The sequence below is a fragment of the Lepisosteus oculatus genome, chromosome 10 (genome assembly GCF_040954835.1).
Source record: "Lepisosteus oculatus isolate fLepOcu1 chromosome 10, fLepOcu1.hap2, whole genome shotgun sequence".
Classification (NCBI taxonomy): domain Eukaryota; kingdom Metazoa; phylum Chordata; class Actinopteri; order Semionotiformes; family Lepisosteidae; genus Lepisosteus; species Lepisosteus oculatus.
This window is the reverse complement of record NC_090705.1, coordinates 41,299,806-41,316,587: the sequence shown is the minus strand read 5'-3', so window position 1 is coordinate 41,316,587 and position 16,782 is coordinate 41,299,806. Positions and strand designations below refer to the sequence as shown.

Below are 16,782 nucleotides of genomic sequence, written 5' to 3'. Positions count from 1 at the left end.
TCTAGACTTTGGAAAAAAGAGACCAACACTGCAGTGATTCTGAAAGTAACTGTTTGATCCCTTGTCCCTTCATGTTCTTGGATACTGAGAGTTCTTTGGTATAGAAGCCCCAAGGGATCCACAACCCCGTCAAAAGCAATTTCAATTCTTTTTCATAGCCGACAGTTCTCTGCTGGATACATCTATCCCGTTGCCAGCAGGTGGCGCTGTTTGCACTGGCATTTCTAAAAAAACATTAAAAGCGCTTTCTTGTTTTTTTTTGCAAAAGGTTGAAAACCTGTTTCGGCATCTAAATATACAATTTATTATGCTTAAGAAATATACAGGACTATTTAGTCATTTTTGTAACCCTTAAAAGTCTGAAGGAATTAAGATCTGAACTAAATAAAATGCTTCAAAAAATGATCATATCTTGAGCATAAAGATCTGTGCATTGCATTTCAACAATTAATCAGGGCTTACTGTGAACTTTTTTACTTTCCTACACCTGAGAAAAACAGAAAAAAATCAATAGAATAAATGAAATACTACCAGACACAATGAGCCATGAAAAACAGAATTACACGAGTATTTATTCCAACAAACATGTTGCACATATAATTTTTAAGTTCAATGAAGGATAGTTCCAGAGTCATAAAACAGTGAATAACGTAAGGATGAATTTATACAAAACAGAATTATATCTTACTGATAACAATTCTCCAATTACATATTAATGTCATGTTACATTCCTTAGTATATTCAGAGTCTACTTAAAGACTTTAACGAGCTGCAGACACAAGCTATCAATGTTATGACTGGTTCAAGTTATTTCACAGAAAACTCTGGTGCTTTTGAAATACATTTTGATAAGGTACACGAAGGAAACAAATCCCTGGTGATGCACGTCTCCTGGAAGCTGGACAGAATGTGCGCCACACAACTGAAAAATAAAGCGTCTTTTTTTCATTTGTCCAATAAAGACAAGGCAAGTAAGGCTTGTTCTTTCAACTAAAGAGCTACACATCTAAAGGAATCTAAAGCTTTCTCATTATGAACTGGAGACCTGAGGGTCTATTGAACAAAGCAATGTCTATAAGTATTTGCCTTTGAATAAAAGGTTGCCAGGTCAGACTTTTTCACAGTTTCCCATGGTTTTATTCGATAACAACTGGCCCTCTTTGGGTCTCACTCTTCCCAGCTGTTGATTGAAGGACTAACTTTGCAGTCAAGATCAACAGCTTAGAATTACATTTTACTGCAGCAACTAATCTGAAGTATCATACAATATCCCCCATTTATAGTTTGTCAGAACTTGAATTTTGCAACATATTGTTTAAAAATAATAGATCCTTTCTGCAGATGTTTGTACAGTATGAAATGTAACCTAGGTTTACAAAACGACAACAAAAACCCAGGAATTAGTGTATTGTGAGAAAACAGGCTAGAAAACAGAGCTGTATAATAAATGAAAGAAACTTATTGAAAATCTAATTTCAAAACATCAAACCACTGCCGAAGATCATAAAAAATTGGTTTTCAGAATGTGCATCTTACTCCACACTTTGACTGTTATCCAAAGCCTTACCTTATAATTGATATTATGATTACTTAAACTGTAGGTATACTTTAAAAACATCTGAAGAATTGAATTGAAAACCTGAAGAAATCTTTCTTAAAAATACTCTTCCACAAGAGACAATAAAAGGAAATCAGAAAAGAACCCTTGTATTTCACAGTGAAAATTAAACATACACTGAACAGTGTATACTGTATATTTATAAAATGAATTATTAATTTGTAGTTCCAATCCTGTCTGGAAATTGACACATTTCTTCGTCTGCTTCTCTGTATTATCAAATAAGTAAAAAAGCAGCATTTAAAAAAACAATAGTACATTATACTCATTCATAAACCAAAGTTGTACTACTTCATTTACAGTGTAAACAGTATTTTGTAATGCACTCAAAAGTGTACCAGATAAAGAAAAGAAACACAGGATGATTTTTCTTTATAGTTATTTGAAATGTTATGCTTCCCCAGTGCTGAGGTGACAAGCATCTGATTTTATAACTAACCACTCCACCCCATTCACTGCAGCACTGTTCCAGCTAGACACTGGCCAGGCTTATCAGCGTGAGCAGCCCAGCAAGGTGGACGCAGTGCCAGAAACCCGATTAGATGTGCTCTGGGTGGCTCTGCAAGCAGGAAATCATCTCTTGAACTGGCTTCCCTTCGTAACAGATCTGGTAGACAGCCGTGAACAGTGGAAACCTAGAGGCATTGAGGGAAAACAGTGGATCAGAATGATCATTATTATTTGAAACAGCAGATTTACTGTAGTTCACTTGTCTTTCAGGACACTATACGGTCTCCTTCAGATCCAAAGTTCTACATCCTTCAGATAAGCGAGCAGGGCTGAGAGGAGTTTCCTCTGACTGACTTCTTCACATTTATTCAACCCAATCAGTGTGTGAAATCTGCTTAGCGCTGAGAGGAGAAACCAGAATTTACATCCTTTCACCGTAAAAGGGCTGCCTCCAATAAAAGGCTCTCAGCTTAAGTCACTAGGGAGTATCCACAACCCAACACGACTGTGAGCTGAAAAAACTCCTCGGCCTGTGGCTCATCTTGCCCTTCGGACAGTGTGTCAGGGCAGTAAAGCGCTTCGCCGCAGAGTCTGAAAATTGTCTGAAGCTGCAATAGAGCGACTAGCAGATAAAGGATTATTTGTACACTGAACATACAGAGCAAGCATGGGTATGACTTTGGATCGCGCACTGATAAATAACCCAGGCTAGAGGTCAGACTTGACAAGAATACACTAAGTACTCAAACTATGGCTCAGTGTGTGTTGCAGGAGAGAATCCTGCACCCTGCATGTTTTATACCAGCTGAGTAGAGGTTTCACTAGCATGTCAGCATCACTCTTTTATCTGAAATGTCATTTTAATGCATGTGATTACTTTACTTGTACCTGAGCCAAAGTCCTGTTGTGAACATGATTTATTGTAAGGTGTATCTCAAGCCCACTTCATGTAAATCACACAAGGTGAGTGACTAAAGAATATCCTCTACACTGTAAATGGAAACAAGCGTTCTGTCCTGTGCTGCCAGCGTGCTGTGGTATGCTCTCAGCATACAGCGTTGGGGAAAATGTAGGTAGCAATGAATTCACACTGCAATGAATGAATGTAACAGATAAAGCATGAGCATACTCGTACTCATGTTTTCCAGCCAACGGGAAAACGTCAAATGTTAAACGACATTTAAAAGAGTCTGTGATTGGACTGCTCCCAACACTGCGGAAGGCCAGTATAATCAGTGACCGTCAAGACCACCCCTTGCACAGTTGCAAGGGGTGGTCCAGGTCATGGATTGCAGCTTGTAGTGTTGGTGACTAATAGATGATCAGCTTTAGTCACACTTGTATGGACAGATCCAGAGGTGCTAGTAAAAAAAAAATAGTATCTTGAGTCTCATATCCACAAACGTCCTGGTAAGGGGGGAAAAAGCAGGCCCTCAGAATCTGGGGAAACAAAGTTCTTTCTGTAGATCAAAATCTTAAAAAAAACTTGACTTTTTCTTCAACAGGGTGCTGATTAAGGGTGCAATTTCCCTCACGGGATCAATAAAGTATCTATCTATCTATGAAGACCGCCTGAGCCCCCGGGGGAATCGGAGGACCCCGCACAGGCCAGGCGGGGGGCAGGTACTCACTTGTCCACCAGGCCCTTCTGCTGGAGGAGGCGGTACACCTCCGCGGAGGTCTGCGGGCCCTGCAGCTTCTGGCCATTCAGCATCTGCCCCTCCAGCTCCTCGATGCTCTGCCGGGGAGAGGCAGGCTTCAATCCACACGGACGCCGGCACAGCAGCGGCTCGTGCACGGGTTCGACAGACAAGACATGATCACGCCAAGCTTCTTTTTTCAGCGCTACACCATACCTCTCAAAGCGATACAGGGTACTTTGGAGGAGAAGAGGCCCAAGTTGTCTTTTTACCATCTTAAATTCACTCTGATCGCCAACTCCAAAAACCCGACCACAAGGTCTCCGCTGTCGCTGACTTCATTTCTTCCTCTGTGCATTCAGATCAGAGGTAAAGGGCTTTGTGGACGACACGACGCATCAGGGTTAACTACTGGGGACTAGATGGCTGCTGGAGGGCCTGGTGTCTCCACCCATGTTCTCAGTTACACAGGCGGTCTAATTATTGAACCAGATGCATTACTGTAGGACTTCTAACCAGGCTCTGAGGTGATTTATAGGCAACCCCACCTACAATGTTTTGGATAGATGACCTCAAGAGAATCTATAACATATGTGTAATATAGAATATATTGAGGTTAACTGTTTAATTCACTATTCAGGTTGAAGGAAAAAAAACAACAAAAGGCACGAGGCCCATCAGTTACCGAGCTTGGGAACCCTGGCCTCAAACGACTAACGTTTCAGTAGATCACACGAGAAAACTCAGAAGAGCAGGACAACGCAACACGTCCAAGACGTCTGCAAAGCAGGGCTCATTCCCCGACGGGGCACGAAGCTGCCTCGTCCCGCGCCGCGATCACCAGGTCCCTCTCGGAAGACGAGCGGTCAGCGAGGCCCGCGGGCCCGGCCTACCTGCCCGGTTCTCGCGAAGGCCTCGGCCACCTTGCGGTTCCGGCCCCCGTAGCAGGTGGTGATGAGGTCGGCCACGCCGCAGCTCTCCAGGAAGGTGGCGGAGGTCACGGCGCCGTCCTTGCTGAAGAGCCTGGCGAAGGCGATCATCTCCATCAGGCCCAGGCGGATCACGGCGGCCTTGGTGTTGTCGCCGCAGCGCAGGCCGTCGCAGAAGCCGGCGCCCACCGCCACGATGTTCTGGGCAGAGGGGCGCAGAGGGGACAGTCAAGCAACCTCACAGCGGCTCCCGGCTCGGCTTCTCAGTTCACACACCTGGCGTACCTGTACTGCGATCAGCTGCTGAAGCCGACACATTGCGAAAACATATCAGGCCTGTGAACGTACGCTGTGTTGGATCCGTCCAATTAAGTTACTGAGAGCAATGAATGTCAGGTCTGGCAGAAAGAAAGATATGAGATGTGAAAAAAGGGTTAACTGATTTCTTTCTGTACAAAGACTTCTTTCGGTGCAAGAAATTCCATGCTTCCGCACTTTTGAGAAAAGGCAGGGATGGGAGCTAACCGATGAGAGATTCCAAGTGCGAACTACAGACTCCCTAACTATGGGAAGATGAGACCAGCCATTCAAAGTGTTCAAGGTCTGGAGAATGTCCAAACACAGGTGACCTTCCCCCATTACCATGGCAACAATTTGCATCAGAAACAGCTGAAGTTTGCTTCATAAAACTGGAGCTTTGCACCTATAATCTTTGAACAACAGTACTTATTTGTTTGTTACAACAGTACATACACCTGTGTCTTAGGCTTTCTAGGTTTCCACAGGAGGACGTTCTGTAGCTCCCAAATTCCTAAATCTGTGCACAGACTGCTCCTCAGTTTACACGCCTTTTCCACCTATACTGTTAATCTTACAGCAGCTTTTCGTCCTTATGAATAAACATCCAGCTTTGCAGTGAGGAGGTTAAAGCAATTGGTATTCATCTGAGACAGCCGAACTGTCCTTCTCATTTACTTGTTACTTCAGAAGGAACTTCAAGGGAATAAGTGCATAAATCAGTGAGCATTATGAAATCACAGTGCTTCAGAAAAGGAGCTCCATCACTTAAGTAGATTTCTCAGTGGTTATGTATCTGTTTGAAAAGGACAAGCTTGGAGAGCTTTTACTCATTTTACTAAGACTGTGGTTGCCTGCAGAATACTTGAAAAGCATGTCTGCAGGTGCTGTCTATATTCCATCGCTGACCACTGACGACAGGAGCCAAAGGGACAGGCTTCAGATGTGCAGTCAGACCAGCACAGCCAGAGCCGCTAGTTGAAAAGATAAGGAATGCAGGGAAGGACTGAGAGCCAGGTTGTAACGGATGACCCCTCCAATACTATTACTCTTGCCTGCAAAAGAAGCAAAAGCTATTTCCATTTGCCTTGCAGATCTCGATTGTCCGGAGGGGACCGGGGCATCTTTCAGCTGATACAGTATTAATATTACATTCCTGAATGACTTCTTCTTACATCTGCTTAAAACAGACCCTCTCTGCGCTGGCAGAGTCCTGGAGTTTATATGTGAAAATGACTTGTAAACCATTCTAATTTCCTCTGGGTGCCATTGTTATTTCAAGCAATAAAGCACCAGACTGACTGTGATCCTGATAAGGCCCGGGTGAGTCCTATCACCTGCGGCCTTAACCCAGACAGTCATGAAAGCACCTCCTCCTCTGTGCCTGTGAGGAACAGAGCAGACGCTGGAGGCACATGAAACAGTGGGAAAAGAATCGGAATGCTTGCAAATTAATATTTTTTCGGCAATTCAGTTTTAACAGTCACAAACGCTGCACCTCTGTCCGTTAGAAACTTTACTATTCATAACATCCCTTAGTTTAATGACTGCTGATAATAAAAATAACATGGAACTGCAGACATAAATATTAGCACTCCATGACTTGGAATCTGAATTGGTAACTGTCAGAATGAATCAGTATTCAATAAACGGAAGTCAAACATAACTGATACAGTAGGTAAGTGCAGTTCAATACCAAATCAATAAACAAAATGAGCTGATCAATAGCACTGTCAAATACAGAGTTACTGTACATCCCATTAGTCTGTCTGTGTAAACGCTGAGGGGAGCAGGTAAGGCTCGCTTCCACACTGCTCTGACCTGCCCTGACAACTCACTTGGACAGTTTGAGCAGAGGTCTGGCCTGGGGGGAGATTTATCTTCATCTCCCATCCTTTCCAGAGGAAAAAGAAATTCAATTTAAAGAATTCTCCTGGCTCTAGTTAATTCTGTGCTTCAGCTCGCTGTTTAAACAAGCAGTTACAGCTTATGGATGTTTCCCCATCATCCTGTTGCTGTTTCCGTAACAGTAATTGTTCATGGTCTGGACGTGGGACACGAACCCACTACCCCGAGATGATGAGTCTCGTGCTCTACCAACAGAGCTAGTCGGGGCCTCCATTTACAGCTCATATCCCCTTGCAAACATATTCAGTCCCATGCACAGTTTTCACATTTTATGGCTTTAAAGTGTGCTGTCACTTTGAAGAAGCAATTCGCAAAAACAATTACATCTGCTGTTGAGTCTTCTTCATGAGTAAAAGGTATAGAAGAAGTCTGGACCCTGGGTGAGGTTTTCCTCCTTCATCACTGAAGAAAAAGAATCTCTTCCTAAATGGGACTGCATTTTATTTATTTGTGGAAATTCTGATTTCCTGAATTTCACAGGCTAGTGGCATCTCACTACAGTTAGTGATGCACTGTTCAGGATAGGGGAAATGGTCCCATTCATTTTTTTAAATTGGTTTAGAGAGAAGAGATTTAGTCTTAGGTAGGATCCTTTAGTTTAAAAGGGTGAAGGTTACCTCTTTTGCTTTAAGGTGTGTTGCATCTAGATTGCAATGACAGAAATCTGAAATTTCTCTTGAAAACAGGGCTCTGCAAATCATTGACTATGATTTGCAAATATCTGCAACCATTCCGTGTGGTGTGTTTTTCGTATATACTGCCATAAATATTTGTCAGACTAAGTAAGCCTGCCATCTGGTTATTTTAACAAGCTCTATTCTCAGGCTCTATTAGCAAGCTGTGCCCGAGAATAATAAACATACGTACTGTGAAAACTTGGTTTTTCTTTAATTAACTTAAGACTTTGCTTGCATATTAATCTGCTGTCAGGACCTGATTTCTTATAGTGGTTTGACAACTCCTTATCCAACAATTATAATCCACATACTCATTACAACACTAATCTAACTTTACTGTTTTGGAATGTCCTTAAACTGATAACTTGCCTGCATTTTAAGGGCCAAACTCTCAGGCAATATTGAACAAGCACTGTCATGTGTTCTTTATAAAACATCTGGATCTTGTGCTACCTGGAATACTGAACTATAAAGGTAACCATAGTACATGTACAGTAAATTAATCCTTCGCATCTCAGCTGACAGTAATGAAACCAATCAAGTGATGAAAGGAATTAAGGAGATTAGTGAAGTATGACCAATTCTGCTGATAAACTGCTTTAGTGACAAGTTCTTTTTTATGATAATTCGCCAATTACCCACTCTAGTGCACTCAAAATAAATTTAGCATCATGTTCCTTGTCTTTTGCTTCTATCAGAAATTTAGGATTTGCTCAGCACAGGCATGATGACCTGATTACAATCCTTTTCCCCTTTGCATTTTAAGTACAATACATTGCTCTGTAAATCAAATAATTCCATTTTGCATAAAACACCCAAGAGACAATTCAGACACTTCCCGTCCATTAAATAAAAACTGTTTTACGGAATAGCAGTGAAATATAACTCCGATTAAAATATAATACAAAAAAATGCTTACCCATTTCATTGAAAACAAAACTGTTTCATTCTGATACAACGACATTTGCTGAAACAATGTTTTTAAAGCAACAAAGGAATAATTAAGTCTGGCATTTTGCAAGACGGAACGTGCTACCATACCTCACCGTCCCAATTCAAGGACCCTGTCTCCTCTGATGCTACTTGCCCTACGATCTTAAAGCAAATCTGGAGCACAATCACAGGAATCTGCTAAACCAGTGAGCCTGGGTTGTAGATAATACGGTACCGAGCAGAACACTACATGGCCTCAATAAATGTCTCATTATTATAAATCCTTACACTTATACAGCGGTTTTCTGGACACACAGCGCAAAGCGCTTTTCAGGTAATGGGGATCCCCTCCACCCCCGCCAGTGTGCAGCCCCACCTGGATTATTAGGAGGTCATGACCAGGATGCCGGGTAACACCCCTACTCTTTTCGAGAAACACCCTGGGATTTTTTAATGACCACAGAGAGTTAGGTCCTCGGTTTTACATCTCATCAGAAGGACGGCGCCTTTTTACAGTATAGTGTCCCCGTCACTATACTGGGGCATTACTGGAGGGCCCCCTACTGGCCCCACTAACCTCTCTATCAGCAGCAACCTCAGCTTTCCCAGGAGTCTACCATTAAAAACAGGGGTGACTCATCCACCCAAGCACATTCCCAATTGAGGCCATGGGGAAGCAGGAGTGCAAGTGTTTTGCCAGACAGTGCAGATGTCAGGCTACACTAATTGCTGCAATGACAAGGGCCTCCTGTGAGTGGAGTAGTTTCACAGTGCACAGGAGACTAACGTGATGCAAAGAAATCTGTTACCTTCAGAGCCCCACAAAGCTCCACAGTGTCTGCGTCATCCACCACTGTGATGCGGAAATTAGGTGTCTGCAGGAGCTCTTTGAAGAGGAGGCCGTTCTCCATGTTCTTACTACCTGAAATTAAGAAATGCACCTGTTTTCCCATGATTAATCATCTCAAGGGCGGCCATACACAGCCGATGCACATACTGTAGGCTGTTCAAAAGAATGCATTAACCAAAGACAATTATAAAAAGTATACATGCTGATGAATAAAACATTTTATTCCAGAAAGTGTCACCCTGATCTATTTAATCACTTAACCTCTTCCAACAGCCCTGGGAACCAACTAATGACTTTAATCCTCTTGTGGAAAACTAATTGGTGTTGTCACAGTTTCTGCACAGGCTGTAAAAGTCTTGAAAAACCATAAAGCACTCAAACACTTGAGAGCCAGAAGTAACTCCTCCTGTATTGTAGTTTTCATTCACTTCCTACAGATGAAGTGGAAAAACAATGACAATAAATGACAATAAGGATTTGATATCGTTCTGCACAGTACCAAGCTGAAAGATTGTTTTTCTTGGGTGAATCTGAAGTTAAAAGATTCCCAGAAAGCAAAAGAATTATAACCAGGAATGTCTTGCTCTTTGGCTTATCACATTTGGAGAAAAAATACTTTATTTTTACCTAATACGACATATTCACAAACTGGTCCATTATTTTACTACATAAGGATTCACACAGTTCAGTGAACATTAAACAAAAATACACAAAAACTCTCTATTGTCTTTTACAATGCTGTGTTTTTGTACAGAAAAAAGGCTATAGTAACTGCATTACCTATTGTGGTTTCACAGAATTTTTCTGCTGCCACTTCGTTGGCGATGTTGGCTCCCATCAAGACACTAACGTCGATGCCCATTTTCTCTCGGATGATGTCGGATATCAATTTGAGTCCTTCTGGGCCTTCATCTATGCCCTGTGCACAGAATTGAAAGATGCAAATCAAGTAATTGCTATCGATGACCGAGGGAGCAAGCTTTGCATGCCAAAAAGAAGTTTTGTACTCCAGATTTGAAGATGCAGGAAACACAAAAAAACTACAAAAAACACCACAACTCAGCTCTAAAGTATCTTTCAGAACCTTTTCAAGCTTCTAGGCTTCAAGATTCTTGAAGTAAAGAAGCTTTACGATTCTTGAAGTAAAAAAAAACAGTTCTCCAGATATTACTCAAAAAAACAAAAAGCAGGATACAGTATAATCAACCTTGACACCATTTTTTTTTAATTGACTCGCGTAATACAGCAGCACTTGTGCCACAGAGAGAATCGAGTAGAGAATCGGACCATTGCTTCTGTAGTTGAATTAAAGGTTGAATTTAAGGACGTCAGATTTACATAAGACCAGAGCAAAGTTTATTCAGCACCCTAGGTTTGATACCCCTACTCTTATTATCTGTACCACAGGATGTTTCCCAAGAAAGTAGCCAGGTTATCTGTTAAACATGTCTGAAGGAATCTGAAGGATTGTATTTCCTACAGCACAGGGCCCCTGTCACTACAATGTCTCAAAACTTTAAATTCAGAGAGAAATGTGTCCACCAACACCACTTTCAGCCAGATACATGCTTTCTCTTAAGGCCTCCAGTCCAATTGCTGCCTGGCCTAGCCATGATTAGCTGCTAAGATCTGATGAGAATTAGCTAAAAGATGGTAACCCTGCAGTTTATCAGTTATCAGCACACTGAATAGCTCTTGATGTTAAACACTATTGTTTTAGGTTTTAAAACTCCACATGGAAAAAAAAAATATTTAAAAAAAGAAGACTTAAGGGGAAAAAATCTAAAACTTCATCTATGAAAGATTCCAAACACACTAGAATTTTAAAATGTACTGACCTGTTCTGAAGTTTTAAAAGATAAAGTATTTCTGTAATCATCCTTCATGTACAGTATGGCAGCTTCATCAGCAAAGTTTTTTTTTACAGTACTTTACACTCACCACATCAGAATTATAATCCTTTATGTCCTTGCAAAATAATTTCTCTCCAGCGAAAACAAATAAGAGATCGAAATAGCATTTAATAGCATCAAATAAAAATTTAATCGTAAAGCATTTAGTATTTTGATTAGATAAGATAACAGGAAAATGAAACTTGCTTGTGTCGTCCAAAACTGCTGGGAGGTTAAGCAAAAGATTTAAGATTGCAAGTGTGGATGCTCACAGCGGAGTGTGTGTCAGGGGATAGAGGAGGAGATTGGAAGATGAATGTCAATGAAAGGACACAGAACCCTTCACCACTGCGCACATACTCGTCTCGCCATTAGAGACTTACTTCAGCTTCACATGGGTTGGTATGATTTTTCAGTGGTAGCCAGTCCACTTGAAAATTAATTTAAACAACATCAAAATGTTAAGTACGCTTAATGGTCATGAGTGTGCTGAATAAAGACAGAAAACAGAACGAACCCTGTCACTGCAGCTTTTTAAAGGACGCGGATTATTCCAAGCACACATACTGTAGCTAGGCCTGGGCTTGTTTCACCTTAGTGTTAAAAAGAAATGAAGCATTAAGGAGAAACTCAAAGCCCGTGTCATGTTGTTCGGAGGCTTTTCTTGTCACACCTCTTTATTTAACACTGCTGCAATAAAGCTTTCCTGTCGGCCAACGTGAGGGAAGTCCTTAACTGCCACGTCTCTGGTCACCGAATGTGACCCAGTGTTTCTTTAAAGCCCTTCAAAGTGGCGGCTCTATAAAGAAAGGAAAGTGTAATTCAACTCATTTACAAATCTGTCTGGAAGACTGCCCACAGAAACCTGGACTGAGGCCATCATTCTGCAAACTTCAGTGTCTTGCTCATTCTACTGAGCCTTGTAAAGCGCTCCAGCATTTTATGACACAGGATATTGTTATTTTCTCCTTCCCTAAGTAAGGTGCTCACTTCATTCTGTGCTGTTCTTGGACTCTTGCTTTAATTTTTGATGGATGCAGGGGAGAGTGGCACACCTGGCGATTTAGGCAGCGGCACAACACCTCACCTTTATCAAGGAGATGCCACGCGCCTTCTGAGACACACAGCCCACCATCTCGTCACAGAGCCTCCTGATGAACTGGTGTGGAACCACAAACACGAGGAGGTCGGCGTTCTGCGCAGCATCCTGCAGGTTGGGCACGGCGACCTGGGAATAGGAAAGCCGAGCAACAGCAGCTGAGGACAGGCAGACACACCTGCACGGGCAGACACACTTGCACAAAAAGCTATCAAGCTCTGTTGAGAATATAGGTGTTGCTGAACAGTCATTGAGCCCACTTCCTCTGTTACAGTCTTTTAAAATATAATTAGGACCCTATGTATAAAGGAAGACATAGTGATCATGGGAGATTCAATTTCCCACACTTAGATTGGGGAAACCAGGAAAACTGGTGTGGCTATCAACAGCCGAAAATAAAATTAAGAGAGCTGCTTTCGTACTCTGTCTGGGAGTAAATGTCTAGTGTAGGTTGATCTAGCCTTTCTAAACACAAGTGAGGAATACAGTGGTGAGAGAACCATTACCAGTGGCCAAAACGGTTTTAACCAATGAAAAAAAAAATTAAGGAGAGGAAAGGCATTTTTAAAAAATATCAAAACGAATGAGTCGAGGAAATTATATATAATGAAATGTAAGCACCAGTGAAAAGAAATTAGATAGGGGAGAGGAGACAGAAAAATGAAAATAATAGTGAAAATAAAAAAAAAGGTTTCCAGTAATATAACTGCAAAAGAACTGAGAAAAAATAAAGGGAATATTTTTGGCAATGAAATGGAAATCGCTGATCTTTTAAATTAACAAAGTATTTCACTCAGGTCTTTACAAAAGACGAAATAGACAGGCCTAAGGCAACTGAAGGAGAGAAGAGTATATTATATAATAGCAAACTTGTTATAGGTACTAGAAGCACTTAAGGTAAACAAATCTCTAGGGTCTGATGGCATTGTACTTAAGGAAACAAGAGATGTTATCTATAGTCCATTAACAAAAGACTTCCAACAGTTACTCAAGGCGAGTGATACGCTTCGACTGGAAAAGAGATGACGTAGCACCTGTCAATAAAGGGGTGTCAAACGTGAACTAAGTGATTATACGTCTATAATGTGGACTTCTATTACATGTACGTTTACAGAAAATAAGAATTACAACTAAACTAATCACCTGTGTAGCAATATTAATTTAAGGGGAAGTTAACATGGATTTCAAAAGGACAGGCCTTGCTCACTTGTTTTAAATTCTTTAATCAAGTACAAATTAATGGTTGGATATGGAGCATACGATATACAGTAGGCTAGATTTTCAGAGCATTTGAGAACACTGATCAAAAGAAAAGACTTCCATTCTCAAACTGCAGGCAGTAAGGCACGCAAAGTAACATATTTCGATCTTATTGAAAGATGGCAAACAGAAAACAGTGAAAACAAAGCGTGAATACTCAAATTGGCATGATGATGTAAGTAGTGGAGCTCCACGTTGATCTGAACTGAGGCTCCTGCTCTTTTTCATTTAGATCAGCAATCAGATTTGGGTATACAGTAAGCAGCAAACTAGACAAACCCCCAAAATTATACCAGCAAAAAGGAGGATGAACAACTACAAATGAGTACTGCATTTAGCATGACACATTACATACTGTATCAGAAGGGGAAACAGGAAGCTTGAAGAAACTACTAATGAAAAAGCCTTGCTTGTTTATGTTGCAACATGATTTTTATTTTCTTGACTCTGGGGGGGAAGCACTTAACAGCACCATTAGGATATATACATCGCAAAACTGCCGACTTTTAAAACAGGGAATGTTGCACTTAAATTGTGCAATCGTCAGACCTCACCCAGGACACTTCGGACCGTGGAAAGCCGTGACTGGGGATGGGCGGGGCGGCTCGACAAGAAGACACTGCACGTGCTTGATCGGCCCTGTCAAGTTCTGACTCGATTCTGACGGAAAACCCAGGGCAAGAACTGAAAGGTGCTGTCCATCAGCCATCCTCCGACCGCCTCGACGAGCCAAGGGCGGCTTAATTAAGGGTAAGGGCTCTGCGAGCTTTATTAATCAAGAGCTCAGTTGTATCATAAACAGGGGGCACTCCAAATCTGGGAAACACTGCCTGGAATGACACACGGAATGGTGTCTAGACATTAACTCCCGTGTTTTCCACCTACTCATATACTCTGCTGAGTATATGCAGCAGAGGGGAGTCCTGTAGTCTCTCTTACCACATTCTCAGGAAGCTTGTACCCAGGCAGGTACTTCACATTCTCATGGTCTGTGTTGATGATGTCTGTGAGATTCCTGCCGCTAATATCCTCCTCGAAGACCCACATGTGGACTGTGGCGGCAAACTTCTGCACTTTCTGCACATTCTGGCCTATAATCCTCGCAATGGCCGAGCCCCTGGAGATAACACAGTAGAGAGATCGTCATCTGTAACCCAGCTCCGTCAACGGTAGTATTATAATACAGCAAAGGGATTGTAGGACTTTCGAAAACACACTGCGTCTGTGATCCTGCTCCAAGGGGAGGGGTACTGCTCCACAAAGCTACACAGTACAAAAGGCTGCAGGGTAGCAGCAGTTTATGGGCAACGAGGTGTTCAGACTTTGCAAAGTTGTGGGTCTGTCTGGTCCAGAAGAAAAGGGTAAAAAAAAAGAATAATGCCTTAGGGATTTAACTGATATTTCATTACGTTTGTTTCTAGTTTCAGTAGCTTCAGCTGTGCCAGATGACCTAAAATCACTGGAAGCTAAAAGGAGACCACTGAACTCTTAAAAGAGGCTGGAGATATAGGACTAAAAATGGAATCGAGTTGCAACTCCAGCTCGGGACAGATGTCACCTTGAGACTTCACTGTACAAACACAGCAAAGAAGACCACTCCCACAGGCTGCACACGCATTGCTTTACCACGGAAAATCGCACGGTAAACTCGTGGACCCGTGTTGGAAAAACGGTTTTCCTCACACGTGGGATTAGGGAGGCTATGACACGCAAACAAAAAGCTGCTTACCAGTTCGTCTATAAATCAGCGCGCAACATTTGTTTCATATCGTTAGGTGCTGCGCTTCAGCATACGTTTAGTCAGCTACACCCATTTACAAAATAGAAGATCGACTTTTTTTTCTTTCTTCAGATGGGGTTTAGCCATGGTATACCCCAATACCGAGCTCCAAAGGTTATTTATAAAATGAGTACGACGCTAATCAGGTTGTAACAGGCACTTACCAATTTCCTGACCCTACAATGCAGACTTTTAGAGGTGCAGTCATCGTAGATAGCACAAAACTAAATACGGGTTAAGGGTTTTACAATATTGTCTAATGGTATAGACAAAGGAGCCCGTTATTTTCTGTACTGATAGTACAGTACAAAGGCGTGTGCAACGTTACTCCAATGACAGCCCTGGAGACCGCTGTATTATACGTCATCATAAAGTTGGGTTTCTGGTGCGTTGTGGGAAATGTAGTTGTTTTCTTTGAAAACTGCCGTCGAAAAGGATCATCTAAGTCAGGGGGTCATCCCAAAACTCAGAAAAGGACAGACAAGCTTTCACCGTTAATACTTTAAAGCCCAGAGTCACTTCAAGGTAGAAGTTAAAGCCTCTTTCTAAAGACCAGGAACAATAACACGATGCCTCTGTGCAGCGCCCTAGTCCTGTTCTTTATCGCAGCTATGTGACATGTACAATACCCCCCAGATACCTGCTTTGCCTGGTGTTTCCTACAATTCCCCCAGCCGTTTGTACTCACAAATAGCAGCTCCCTAACTTTTTTCATGGTTCTAAACATAATCCCCGCTTCACTGCCTTAACATACAATCTTAGCTTTTTAAATAATTTAAATCTTTTTAATAATATAGTTTGCAAGATGTTTTATTTTCCACAGGCGGGCTGTCTGTAGTGAACCTCTACGTAGCAGAGTTTTTATTCGTTCTCGCCTATCAGTCAGGTATTTGGTCTAATTATTAAACTAACAGCATGATTGCAATGCTTCTAACCTGGCTCCAAGGTGTTCTGTACTGTAGGTGTTCCTTTATTGAACCGGACGTTTTCATTAAGCAGTTGCAAAGGAAAACTGTATACAAGATCACTTAATTGGCCATATACAATTTCTTATATTAGGAATTTGTCTTTTTCACATGCCCCAACCTGCTCTCCGTGAGACACACAGACAGGGAGAGAAGCTTGGTGGACAGTACGTCCACCCATCCGTTTTCTCCACCAGTTTATCCAGTACAGGGTCACATGCGAGACCAGAGCCTATCCTGGCGTCCCGTCCAAGGCGTACCCTGCCTTGCACCCGCTGCCTGCCGGGATAGACCCCAACCCCCCCGCAGCCCTGTACTGGATAAAACGGATACAAAAAGGACGGATTATTTTATAAACAGTGATCATTTCTTGGTGGTGTATTCCATTTTCTATTAAAAAAAATTCATTTTACGTTAGTGGAGATTTACTAAAGGCTGCCAGCAGACGCCTGCAGACGCTTTAAAACAAAACACAACTCCGGTG

At 41.9% G+C, this 16,782-nt stretch overlaps 1 protein-coding gene across 1 annotated transcript; it reads right to left on the bottom strand.

The window, feature by feature from the left end:
- Positions 1 to 542: 542 nt before the first annotated feature.
- Positions 543 to 15,686, bottom strand: gpd1l (glycerol-3-phosphate dehydrogenase 1 like). The gene is made up of 8 exons (XM_006635543.3): positions 15,498 to 15,686; positions 14,493 to 14,670; positions 12,282 to 12,422; positions 10,083 to 10,221; positions 9,262 to 9,374; positions 4,602 to 4,838; positions 3,700 to 3,806; positions 543 to 2,253 (listed from the first exon to the last, which is right to left on the bottom strand). The coding sequence occupies exons 1-8, from the start codon at positions 15,539 to 15,541 to the stop codon at positions 2,157 to 2,159; spliced, it is 1,056 nt and encodes a 351-aa protein (XP_006635606.1). The 5' UTR covers positions 15,542 to 15,686; the 3' UTR covers positions 543 to 2,156.
- Between the last annotated feature and the right edge of the window lie 1,096 nt (positions 15,687 to 16,782).

Excerpts from the sequence above, each read along its gene's own strand:
- gpd1l (XM_006635543.3), bottom strand. The coding sequence starts at position 15,541 with ATGACTGCACCTCTAAAAGTCTGCATTGTAGGGTCAGGAAATTG. Across the intron at positions 4,839-9,261 it reads AGCTTTGTGGGGCTCTGAAG|AACATCGTGGCGGTGGGCGC; the intron begins GTAACAGATTTC and ends CCCTCTGCCCAG. Across the intron at positions 3,807-4,601 it reads CCTTCGCGAGAACCGGGCAG|AGCATCGAGGAGCTGGAGGG; the intron begins GTAGGCCGGGCC and ends TCTCCCCGGCAG.